This window comes from Felis catus, chromosome D1 (genome assembly GCF_018350175.1).
Source record: "Felis catus isolate Fca126 chromosome D1, F.catus_Fca126_mat1.0, whole genome shotgun sequence".
Lineage (NCBI taxonomy): Eukaryota > Metazoa > Chordata > Mammalia > Carnivora > Felidae > Felis > Felis catus.
Window position 1 is genome coordinate 104,172,241 of NC_058377.1, and position 12,169 is coordinate 104,184,409.

At 42.4% G+C, this 12,169-nt stretch overlaps 1 protein-coding gene across 2 annotated transcripts; it reads right to left on the bottom strand.

Annotated features, from left to right (window-relative positions):
- Nucleotides 1-577: 577 nt before the first annotated feature.
- Nucleotides 578-7,705, bottom strand: LOC123380625 (putative oocyte-secreted protein 1 homolog). Of its 2 annotated transcripts, XM_045039347.1 has the most exons (5): nucleotides 7,594-7,705; nucleotides 4,033-4,211; nucleotides 3,237-3,337; nucleotides 1,913-2,030; nucleotides 578-868 (listed from the first exon to the last, which is right to left on the bottom strand). In XM_045039347.1, exons 1-5 carry the CDS (start codon nucleotides 7,667-7,669, stop codon nucleotides 704-706), a joined length of 639 nt encoding a protein of 212 aa, XP_044895282.1. In that variant the 5' UTR covers nucleotides 7,670-7,705; the 3' UTR covers nucleotides 578-703. The 2 variants fall into 2 exon arrangements, with proteins under 2 accessions (XP_044895282.1, XP_044895283.1); XM_045039348.1 differs by lacking the exon at nucleotides 1,913-2,030.
- Nucleotides 7,706-12,169: the final 4,464 nt, after the last annotated feature.

Below are 12,169 nucleotides of genomic sequence, written 5' to 3' on the forward strand. Positions count from 1 at the left end.
GGGGTAGTGAAAGATTTGAGGAATCCTGGAGAATGGGTGAAATGGAGCTATGTATATTATAGTGAACAAATGATTTCTGGAAAGAGTTCCAAATACTACGTACGATGGGGCATATCCTAAATTCAGAACCAGTTCTGTTCAGAGAACATTAGAAAGATTTTAGTTTAATTGTGGACTTGTTGGTCGTGTTGGACCAGTAGTCAACAACCCAGCTGATAGCACCTGCTTTGATAGTCTAGGACTAAACCTTCCTCCTTCTTGGCCACCAGGAGCCCCATTAGTAAAATGAAAGCACTTGCAATGGTTTTTCCTCTTCTTTCTTTGGAATGGAGCCATGTGAGCTGACGTAGGAAACTTTCCACCCACAACACTAACTTCATTCGTTTCCAGCAGTTCTTTAATTTACTCTACGAGTCCCAAATAGATTAGCTGGATTTCTAGGCTCTATTATTCAGCCTAACTAGCATTAACCACCGACTACAGACCCTGAACAACCAATGCAAACTCAGCTTGCATGTAACAAGTTTTACGGATGATGAGGCACCATAGCACCGTGGATTAAGAAATAATACTTAACCCACGAAAAGAAAACACATTTTATTATGATTCCTTCTGAAGTTAAAAGCAGAGGCAGACCCTTCTAAATAAGGGATCGTAAAACAACAAAGGGCCGTTCCATTAAAAATCAAGCCCTCTAAAACATTTAAAAATGTATGAGAACACACAGGATCCTCAGACAGGATTCCAGCTGCTCCCATGCAGTGTCCCCGGCACAGCTATAGGGATTTATGTCTGCTTCCAAGTTCTCGGGTGGAGAGAGACAAGCTGTGTGATTTTTTAAGCAGCAAAACGGCACATGAAGGTAGTTCTGCAAAGAGAAAAGGAGCCAGAATCTGCTCCAGTGTCATTCTCTACCATTTGCCCCCAAAGGCCTAACATTCCCAAGTCACAGGGAGGGATGGTGAGGGTAGGAAGAAACTGGTAATGTTTGGGGTCATGTCCTAAAAAAATTAACATAGGAGTTGTATATGTCTAAAGATGTAAGTACTTTTGCTTTTTTTTATCGGTGGAATATATCAGAGAAATGTGGTATATATCTTTTTTAAAATAGCATCTGTAACCTATCCCATTAAAATTTTTTTAATGTTTATTTGTGAGAGAGAGAGAGCACACACGCGAGAGTGTGGGGGAGGGGCAGAGAGCGAGGGGGACAGAGGATCCACGATGGGCTCAGCTCAGTGCTGACAACAGAGAGTGCAACGTGGTGCTTGAGCTCACGAACCGTGAGACCGTGACCTGAGCCGAAGTGTGACACTTAACTGACTGAGCCACCCAGGTGCCTATCCCAAATTTTAAAAAGTGCTCACCACCTCTAGCTTATGGCTTTTTCTCTTCATGGAGAGCTACATCCCAGGTTAGTAACACATACTAATGTATATATTCAGGATTTTCCTCCTCTGCTGTCTGGGAAGGAAAATCCGTATAATTAAGGAAATGTCCTCCCTGACAGCCATTTAATCCTTTCAGGACAGAGTTCGAGCTTAAGATATTTCTGAGTGCACATTCTCATGGATTATTACCTCATTAAATTCACATTCTATGATTTTCGTATTAATTTTAAAACATGTATATTTAAAATTCTGTTAATATTGATTTTGGTAAGGATGTTTCCTCCATTGCCTCATCCTGCATGGATGAGTCACATGGCTAATGCCAGTTAATATGCCAGTTAATGCCAGACAGACAGCAGCTGCCAGAAAGATCAACACCTCTAGTAAGCAAGGAAGCATGAACCAGCCTTTCCTGAACTGGAAGCACAGGAATTTACACAATTTCCCTGTAAAAATCTTATTGTTTGTGGTTACAAAATATCCGTGGACAGCATTAACCTATGTGCTTTAAGTAAGCTCACCTTCCCTTTCCTGTTGACTGTCTCTCCAATGTATAAATTTGCTATTCCTGATCTTTTCTTGAGGCCACCTTGTTTATTTGCATCGTTTCCTGTGGTTATTCCTCTAGGAGCTGGGCGGCTATAGAAGGGAAAAGCAGTAAAGAGAGAGGGATGGAATTAGGGTCCTTGCAAGTCCTGGTGACTGAGGTTGAGAACCTGAAGCCAGGCCCTTGACCCTTACTTTTCCTGCTTTGGCATCAGTATCCTTATCCCCTGATGGGCCAAACAGTATGAAATGTTTTCATCCTGTTCCGTTTTAGAAAGTGAATTATTGGGGCGACTGGGTGGCTCAGTTGGTTAAATGTCCAACTCTTGATTTTGGCTCAGGTCACCTCATGGTTTGTGAGTTCAAGCCCCTCATCAGTTCTGCACTGGCAGTGTGGAGTCTGCTTGGGATTTTTCCGTCTCCCTCTCTCTCTGCCTCTCCCTGCTCACATTCTCTCTCTCTCTCAAAAGTAAGTAAACTTTTTTTTTTTTTTAAAGAAAATAAATTATTAGTTTAAGGACTGGACCTAGTAAGCTTTATATAAAAGCGGGCCCTCCCAAATATGCCACCACATTTGCTATTACCTGATGAATAATCACTAATTCAAAACTTAACAATCTTAGATGATTGTAGAGTCTCAATGAGCCAATTGGAGTCCTATCCCACAGGTCACAGAGACATTCGAAATATTTAACATTTAAAGTCAAAACGAGTATTCTAGTAAGCTTCCCTTCTCTCCCCAGCCCATCAGTGTTCAGTACTCCCATCCCCTGTGGGTGAATCAGGACCTCTAATATTCCCTGTTGGTCTTGGCTAAGAGATAACATAGTTTGTAATTCGGACTGTAAATATAATGAGAACAAATTGATTTCTCAGTCTAAGAGCTTCTGGGTAGATGGTGAAGTCAGACCTAGTCCTACACGCAGCTCTACGCACACTGTAGAGAATGAACAGAGACAGTGATGGCACCAGCCACTGTGTCCTGCGTGCATCTTATGAGCAAGAGCTTTTCCAGTCTCTCTATGTGCATCGTCTCATTTAATCTTCCCTATAAGACGAGGAGGCTGAGGCACCGAGTTATAAAGTAACTTCCCCAAAGTCACACTGGTAACAAGTAGCACAGCTGGGAGGTCAAGAGCACAGAATAAGAGGGCATCAAGGGGGTAAGAGTCTCACGAGGGTCTCGTCCACCATGTCATAGTAACTTGGTCTCTCAGCTTCAGTACTCCCACCCTGCCTCCCCTAAGCAGATAAAGGCAGTTGAGAGAGCCTGAAACCACTTGGGCATTCTAGACTTACTGGAAGACAATGCAGGCCACAGGTATGGAAGCTTCAAGATCTGAGAACTTTGACCTAAAGATGATTTCAGATACAAAAAGGATATGCTTTCCTGGGAGGACCTGAAGAGACAAAGAGAGAGTGTAAGTCGCTTAAAGATCTTGTTAGGAATTCATGGCTCAGTCAAAAGGGAGGGAGGGAGGGAGACAGACGAGGGAGGGAGGGAGGGAGGGAGACAGACGAGGGAGGGAGGGAGACAGACGAGGGAGGGAGGGAGACAGACGAGGGAGGGAGGGAGACAGACGAGGGAGGGAGGGAGACAGACGAGGGAGGGAGGGAGACAGACGAGGGAGGGAGGGAGACAGACGAGGGAGGGAGGGAGACAGACGAGGGAGGGAGGGAGACAGACGAGGGAGGGAGGGAGACAGACGAGGGAGGGAGGGAGACAGACGAGGGAGGGAGGGAGACAGACGAGGGAGGGAGGGAGACAGACGAGGGAGGGAGGGAGACAGACGAGGGAGGGAGGGAGACAGACGAGGGAGGGAGGGAGACAGACGAGGGAGGGAGGGAGACAGACGAGGGAGAAGAAAAGCCTGTCTCTAAGCTTGGGACAAATTCTATGTCTTGTTTAGTCACTGCTGACTGACAAGTAGAAACCGTTCCTTCTTCCCTTCTTTTACTTCCCAGGGCCTAGGTGACATTTGGCAAAATCAGCTCAGCTTATTAGTAGGGAAAAACTAAGAAAAATCCACAACATGCAGTTTGTGAGGCTGAAAGTCTTTAAGAGATTTAGTTAAGTAGCCAGATACCTAATTACCTCAATCCTGATGTTGCAGTCCTTGGGATGGTATCGAAACTCATAAAATCCTGGATGAACTGAGGTGACAGGACATCGATCTCCCAGAAACACTTCATCAGGGGCCACAGGTAGATCGTTATGAAATGCAGTTGACTTTACCCTGGCCAAGAACAAAGAGGGGCTGCATCGTACATACACTGTTGAGAGGTAGAAAAGAAAAAGCGTCAGATGATATAGTGGTACCATGGAAGGTCAGGGAAGCTCAGAGTCAGTTAACAGTATACAAGGCATCCCTGTTGGTCGGGGAGAATATATTTTAGAGGGGATGATCATAGTCTTACCTTCTCCCTTGAAACACTACCACCAAGAAGAGTCCAGGTGATCCTATCCATGGATGAGAATTGAGCCAAACAAGATTGTAGATGCCCCTTGTGCATTTCTAAGCGAAAGGCCATTTCCACTGTGGCGTTTATATTAGTAATTACTGGCAATGGTCTGCCTACCCTCATTTCCAATTTAAAGTTCAAGAAAGCAAAGCCTATGTTCTAAATCTTAATATCTACATTTAATCTTGGTATTTTCTGAACCAAATACAGTTATTTGATCAAACTAAAACTAACAAAATTGGTATAGAATCGTAGCGATTGTAGCTTAACCAGGTGTAACTTTTTGATACTACTTTTCTCTTACTACTAGTTGGATCTAGTAATTATAATTGTTTCAAATATTGTCCTCTTTGCATAAGAATATAAGTTCCATAAGAATGAAGCTTTGGTCTGTTATGTTTACTGTTGTATTACTTAGATCCAAGAACAAGCCCACAATCAATTCTCAATATGTATTTGTTGAATGAATACATGAACAATACTACCTGTTACTGAGAAAGAGGGAGGATTGTGCAGACCCTCCCTGATCACAACGGGCTGTGTTTGGGGAGAACTGAAACGGAAGTAGAACTTAGGACGTGTGGTGAAGAGAGGTCCCCAAAGATGAAGTTGCCTGGATGTTGCTGATAAAGGATTGGAAAGAGCTGGTGACTTCAAGAGGTATTATGCCCAATCAGCCAAAGACAATTGATGCTATAATATTATTAGTTGAAGCATTAAAGGTCGCTAGCAGTCAAGAAGTTGGGTGGTGAAATATAAGATCTGGTAGTTAAATCCCAGAGTAATTTGAGACTGCTGATAATTTAGAGGATTAATTGGAAAATCTGAGAAAGCAATTATGTGCTTTCTTCAGGAGGCAAGCATAGAACCACTGGAAAGTTAACCTATAGTTAGGTTATAGTTATAGTATAGTGGAGTAAATTGTTCATAGTCTTAAAGCCATCTTTAGCTGCTGGCCATTTCCAACCACTGGAGAATCTCAGTACTAAAATCATAAATGTGAGTTCACACAAAACCACTGGCCTGTCCATTCTCCCTTTTTGGTTCATATATGGTGGGTAGACTAGATATTCTCTTTTTAACAGAGGGTGACTCAGGCATTAAGTCATTTGTCATTCTGGCCAGTGAGATTATTTCAATTTTTTGGTTTTAAGTTGTCTATGTTCTTTATATATTTTGAATATTAACCCCTTATTGGATAAGTCATTTGCAAATATCATCTCCCATTCGGTTGGTTGCCTTTTTGTTTTGTTGATGATTTCCTAGGGAATATGGTCAGTGATATCGTAATAGTGTTGTATGGTGACAGGTGGTATCTACACTTGTGGTGAGCATGGCATAACATATAGAGAAGTTGAATCACAATGTTGTACACCTGAAACTAATGTAACATTGTATGTTAATGATATGTCAATAAAAAAAAAACAAAGAAATGTAAAGACACTGGTTGGTGACTTCCAAGAACAGAAAGATCAGTGTGGTTAGAACATAATGAACCATGGTGAGCACACTGTGGGGTAAGCAGGATCTGATTTATGATTTTAAAAGTTCATTCTAGTGGGTAGAAGGAGAGGAGGTTGTTGGAATGGAGTGTCATCAGGGAGAACAGTTACAAGGATATTCAAATAGACCAGGACTAGTTGCTGGCAGCTTGGACTTGAGTTTTTGTAGAAGAGATTGGCAGAACCAGTGGGATTCTAGAAACATTTTGGATGCATGTGCATGTGGGGCTAGGGAAGGGAAAGTGAGAGTTCTAAGGGAATCTGGATAGATGGTACTACTATTAACTAAGATGCGGAAAACTGGAGAGAGGCAAGTTTGAGATTTTAAAAAAATGTGTGCATTTCATTTTAGATGTAAAAATTTAAAGATAAATATTGTATATTCAAGTTAATATGTTGTATAGATAGTTGGAAGAGTTCAAGGGAGATAATAGTAATAGTGGGAAGATCTCAGAGAGCTTAGCATATAGACGATATTAAAATGAACTCATGTGGTAGGAAAGAACTGAAAGATCTTGGCAAATTTTATGAGAGTTAATTTTGTCCACTATGAACATGTACGTAAAGTGACTTCACATTGAGTCCCAATTGTGGTTAGAACCAGGTAGTTATAAAGTCACTGGCTCTTTACTAAAATGTTATTGTGGAGTCAACTACAGCGATTGTTAAAAAAAACAAGTTCCTTGGCCAAATTCTCAGAATGCCAATTCTTTAAATGTGGAATGGGCCTCAGATGTCTACATTCTTATGTCCCCCTGATTTTCCCTATATAAAAAGTCTTAAAAAACAACCGTGGGAGGGGTACCTGGGTGGCTCAGTTGGTTAAGCATCTGACTCTTGACATCGGTTGAGGTCACGATCTCATGATTTGTAAGATCAAGTCCTGTGTCAGGCTTTGCACTGACAGCATGGAGCCTGCTTGGGATTCTCTCTCTCTCTCACTCTCTCTGCCCCTCCCCTCCCGTCTCAAAAAAAAAAAAACTTAAAAAAAAAACTGTGGGATACAGGATCTGTGTCTATCAGAATTTTGAATTAGTCTCTGCAGCTGTGAGAGATCATTTCTTTTTTCTCTAGAAATAGCACTAAGAATCTCCATCCCAAAGTCCTTATGTGTATTTCAAATAATTGGATTCTAGGGGTAGACTAGACTCTGTATCTTGAAAATGTATTGGGATATAACTCTCTTGGCCTCATTGTCAAAATTTCTGCTACAAATAATTCCAATTACTGGCATCTTGGTTCACCAAGCTGAAAAAGTAAAGGTCCCTCTGAAATAGCTAATGAGTCCAGAGATAAGCATTTGATACATATACATATACTGTGAATGTGTTTCTCTTTTCCAGGGTTCTGTCCAGGCATCTTTCTCCATGGCTAAAGCCAAGATAACCTTTCCATCTCAGATACATTGGAAACCTCTTCTATCTAATCAACCAAACCCATTTCCCTTATAGTATGATAAGGATCCTTAAAGGGGGAAAGGGTGTTGCAGGGCAAAGGACGCTACCTGTGGTAAAGCCAGCTGGGAGACAAGACATCCCAAGCTCAGTCATCTAAAGCAGATCACTTAGCATAGACCCTTAGTTATTAGCAACGTAACAGCAGATTGAAACATTCAGATTTGGAAAGTCCAAGAATTAGCCTCCTCGTTGATCATCAGTTACCCACTATGTTTTCTATTACCCTATAAATACCTGGTTGTTCTCCAGAGCAAGTCCAAAACACAGCATAAAGGAGGTGCAGCCCTCCTAATGCCAGGAAAACCTTCATCTGGCCAGCACCCAAGGCAACATCGGTTTGGGGAACAGGAAGTTGTGAGAGGACCAGCTGCTTTGTGTTATTATAACTGAAGCCTGTCAGGTGTCCACAATAATCCATCATTTGGGGCAGCTTGAAGAGAGACTTTACTCATTATTATAAATAAAACCTAAAATGTAGCATTTATTATTACTAAAGATTCATAAGGCGATTAGAGTAAAATGTATTGTTCGTTAGCACTGAGGAAAATTTATGTAGCTGTGTATTAGGGTTCTCCAATGAGGTAGAACCAAGTGGTACGTATGTTTGTATGTATGATAAGGAATTGTCTCATGTGATTATGGAGGCTAATAAGTCCCAAGATCTGTACTTGGCAAGCTGGAGACTCAGGAGACCTAACAGTGAGGTTCTAGTCCAAAAGCTTGAGATCCAGAGAGCCAGTTTTGGCTTGAGTCTGAAGGCAGGAAAAACCAATATCCCAACCTGAAGGCAATGAGGCAGGAGGAGTTTCCTCTTACTGAGACTCTTTGTTCTATTGAGGCTTACCCACACTAGGCAGGGCATTGTGCTTTGCTCAGTCTACAGAGTCAAGTGTTAATCTCATCCAGAAACACCCTCACAGACACCCAGAAGAACGATAAGCCAAAGGTCTTTACACCCTGTGGCCCAGTCAAGATAGAATTCACCACCACGAGCTGCATGGTCATATCATAACATTGCTCTAAAGATCAGGTGCCTTTTCTGTAGAATCTGTATGGTCTGCATATGGTATTGGAGACAGGTTATTTAAACAGCAGAATAAAAAAGTCATGTATGTTTTTCCCTGAAGTCCTTAGATGAGCAGGCATCAGACAGGGGGCTCTGAGTGAGGTTTATGTGCAAGGTGAAATACAATTTGAGTCTGTTTCACCAGGGTGGTTGTAGGCAAGCTCTGGAATTTTAAAGAAAGAATTGAACTAAGGAGTAGTTAAGGTTACACAGTAGTGTTCTGGGGGTAGAGGGGAGGAGATACAATCAGATAAGGGACAGTAGTTGATGATATGTTGCAATGTGACTTGGTGTGAAGAGGTAAAAGAGCAACGGAGGTACCATCTGCAGGAAGGGAGAGCAGATGGGCCATGGATGACTAAATGGGAGGAAATGAGGGATAAGAGGCAAAAACAGTTAATTCTGTGAACCCTCAGACTATGTTTTCGAGAGAGAAGATAATGATGTGAGTTCATCGATTTTTCAACAGTATTAATCAGACCCAAGGAAAAGATAATATCTAGGGCCAATTGGAACCATTCATTCTCAGCTTTTAGCAACTAACCTAGGAATTCCGTTGTGGCTGGGGTGTAGGGGTACAAGAGTGTGTGGCTCCAGGGGTCCCAAACAGGCTGGGTTTGCCACCCACTGCTGACAAAATCCAAAGGCAGAGTAATGAGTGGCCGTGAAGCAAGAAAGGAATTTATTTCAGTGAGGCCAACACCGCGAAGACAGCGGACTAAGGTCTCAAAGACTATCTCCAAAGTGCTAAAAATATTTCCAGGTTTATATAAGGAAAATGTGGAGCAAAGGTCAGTGGGTACGTGCAGGTGGGCAGTGAAGGTCAAATAGGTCACTGTCTTGGAGTCAATCACAGGCGTTGTCTTCCTGGCTCAGCTCAGTCCTTATTGCTTGAGGGGGTTGTTTTGGTTCCCATCAGGGGATACTTTGCCCTTAGGGTCTTCTGCCTGAGCCAAGAGACAAGCTGGAATGAAGAACCCAACTAGAAAGGCCTGGTCAAAATGGAGGCAGGTGAAGCCATCTTTTACCATGACTCATGGTCATCGAGAAACCACCCTTTCAAACTATCAGCCAAACTGTACTCCTACACCTGAATCTTGCCCAGAACATGTCCAAATCAAGGAAACATGTAGAAGGTAACTCCACAAAGGCCTTCCTTATGCTAGATCACAGGTTAAGAACCTCTCAAGCAACTGGAATTTGATAGAGCTGAGAAGCCTAAAGTCGGTTCATGCATAATGCTACACTGACATGTACATGATTGCTTCATTAATCTGGAGAACAAAGAGAAAGCTCTCCATACACTTGAAACTCCATATTCCTGAGACCTGGAGTATAGACCAAGGAAGTGGACGCATTTTGAGTCATCTTTAGAGCATCATTAGGACTTTTGAAGATGTTGTCCATAGAGTAGCCTTCATCCTTGTGTAGTGGTTCCCAAAATGTGGGCCCTGGAGTGGCAGAATCAGCATCACCTGGGAACTTGTTACATATGCAAATTCTTGCTGTGTTTTAACAAGCTCCCCGGGTGATTGTGATTCATGATAAAGTTTAAGAGCCTCTTTACTTTGTGGAGGGCTACCCTGTGCGATGATTTTTAGGAATACTAAACACTCTGATTGAGCTGCTGAGGGACTAATCACTGTTACATCTATCCACCTGGGAAAGCTGAGAGGCCTAGCTTCCTCTGTTTCCAATTTTTGACAAAATCTAACTTGGTGATTATACTTTTTAATTTAAAGAGATTTCAAGGGTCAAGTTAATCACACATTGTGATCATTGGCCGATGCAAGACCCCCCCCCTCCCCCGCCTTGATTTAACCGATGTAATCAACCAATCTTCCATCAAAGCTAACTGTTTTAATGTATTGGATGAATAGCTTTTGAGTCCAATGTGAAATGTGGGCTGTTTTGTTTGCGTAAATCCCTAATTACTTTAAATGGCATTATTGTAGATACCTCATTCTGTCTCAGGGCTTTACCCTCCCTGTTATGTCTAGATATCCATATGGCTGGCTACTTGCTTACTTTGTCTCTCTTTTTTAATGTTTATTTTTTGAGAGAGAGAGAGAGAGAGAGAGAGAGAGAGAGAGAGAGAGAGAGAGAGAGAGCGCGAGCAGGGGAGGGGTCGAGATGGACACACAGAATCTGAAGAAGGCTCCAGGCTGTCAGTACAGAGCCCAATGCATGGCTTAAGCCCACAAACCATGAGATCATGACCTGAGCCAAAGTCGAATGCTCAACTGACTGAGCCACCCAGGTACCCTTTCTTGTCTCTTTATTCACAGCTATCTTTCTGTGAGTCCTTTTCTCTCCATCCTACCTAAAATTTCACACACATTAACATTTATATCCTCCTTCTTTATTTTTTCCTTCTTAGCACTAAACACATACTATATATTTTACCTATTTTGTTTTTCTTATATATTAGGATGTCAGGTCAAGAAGGGAAGAACTTTGTCTTTTTTTAAAAAAGTTAGGGGCGCCTGGGTGGCGCAGTCGGTTAAGCGTCCGACTTCAGCCAGGTCACGATCTCGCGGTCCGGGAGTTCGAGCCCCGCGTCGGGCTCTGGGCTGATGGCTCAGAGCCTGGAGCCTGTTTCCGATTCTGTGTCTCCCTCTCTCTCTGCCCCTTCCCCGTTCATGCTCTGTCTCTCTCTGTCCCAAAAATAAATAAACGTTGAAAAAAAAAATTAAAAAAGTTAATGTGTTCTTAAGGCAGAAAACAATACTTTGCTCATAGTAATCTCTTAATATATACTTGTTAACTGAATGAATGGTATTGTGGCACTGTAACTCAAGTGCCAAATCACTGATGTTTCTATTTCAAATACAATTGTGTATAGAAAAATACCCATTTTGGGGGCTGAAGTCAATTGTTAGTATGGAATACTCTTGGAGTATACCTGGCCCGGGCCTCTTCAAATGTACAGGTTCTAGAAATTATGCATTTTTGTATTTGTCTGTCTACCTATTCATCCACACACGTTTTTGTGGGTGGAGGTCTATTTTAGAATCTTGGCTTCTGTGCATGATTTCCAGCAGATTTGGGGGGCGGGGATACAGAAGTTTGGACTGCTCCTTGAATGGCTCTTGTTTACATTGGGAAGAGCTGTAAAAATAAGATAAAGGATTGTTGCAGGAGAAGATGGTAAGGGTGGGGAGATGGTGGGGAGTAATATTAGGAAGTGGAGTTTCACAGTTAGCTGGTAAAGTATCAGGAACTTTAGCCCTGGGAACATAGGGAGGGCTATGCAGGGGCATCTCTTCATAGGGGTTGCCGATGTTGCAGAGCCCAAGAAAGCACTTAACCCTGACATTGTAGCCTGCAATCCTACACACACATAGCCCAGGAGAGACAATCAGAGGGAGGAGTCAGAGGTAGTGAGAAGAAAGCAAAGGAAAAGAAGACTTTTGAAATGGAAACGGCTCTACTTGCAAGGCAAAAAGGTGGTCACAAGAAATAATGCGAGGAAGCAGGCTCCCACACCCAATTTCTTAATGCCTCAGCTCTACCTAGGGAGGTTTGCGGAATCTAGATCTTGCCCTGGTGGACTGAGATCAAGATGTCCTGTACCTTCGCTGAGAAATGCAGCTGTTCCTTGTGAAAACGACAGTGGAAAGAGCCTGGACCATGATAGCTTCAGAGAGGGGCTTTCTCTTGCATGAATTCAGACTAACTGGACGTGCAAATTGAAAATATAATATCACTTTTCTTTTTAGTGTTTTTATTCATTTTTGAGAG

Coding starts and splice junctions, on each gene's coding strand:
- LOC123380625 (XM_045039347.1), bottom strand. CDS start 7,669: ATGAAGGTTTTCCTGGCATTAGGAGGGCTGCACCTCCTTTATGCTGTG. Junction 2,031..3,236: donor GTGGCCTGCATTGTCTTCCA/GTAAGTCTAGAA, acceptor TCCCTTCTATAG/CCGCCCAGCTCCTAGAGGAA. Junction 869..1,912: donor CAGTCAACAGGAAAGGGAAG/GTGAGCTTACTT, acceptor TTCTCTTTGCAG/AACTACCTTCATGTGCCGTT.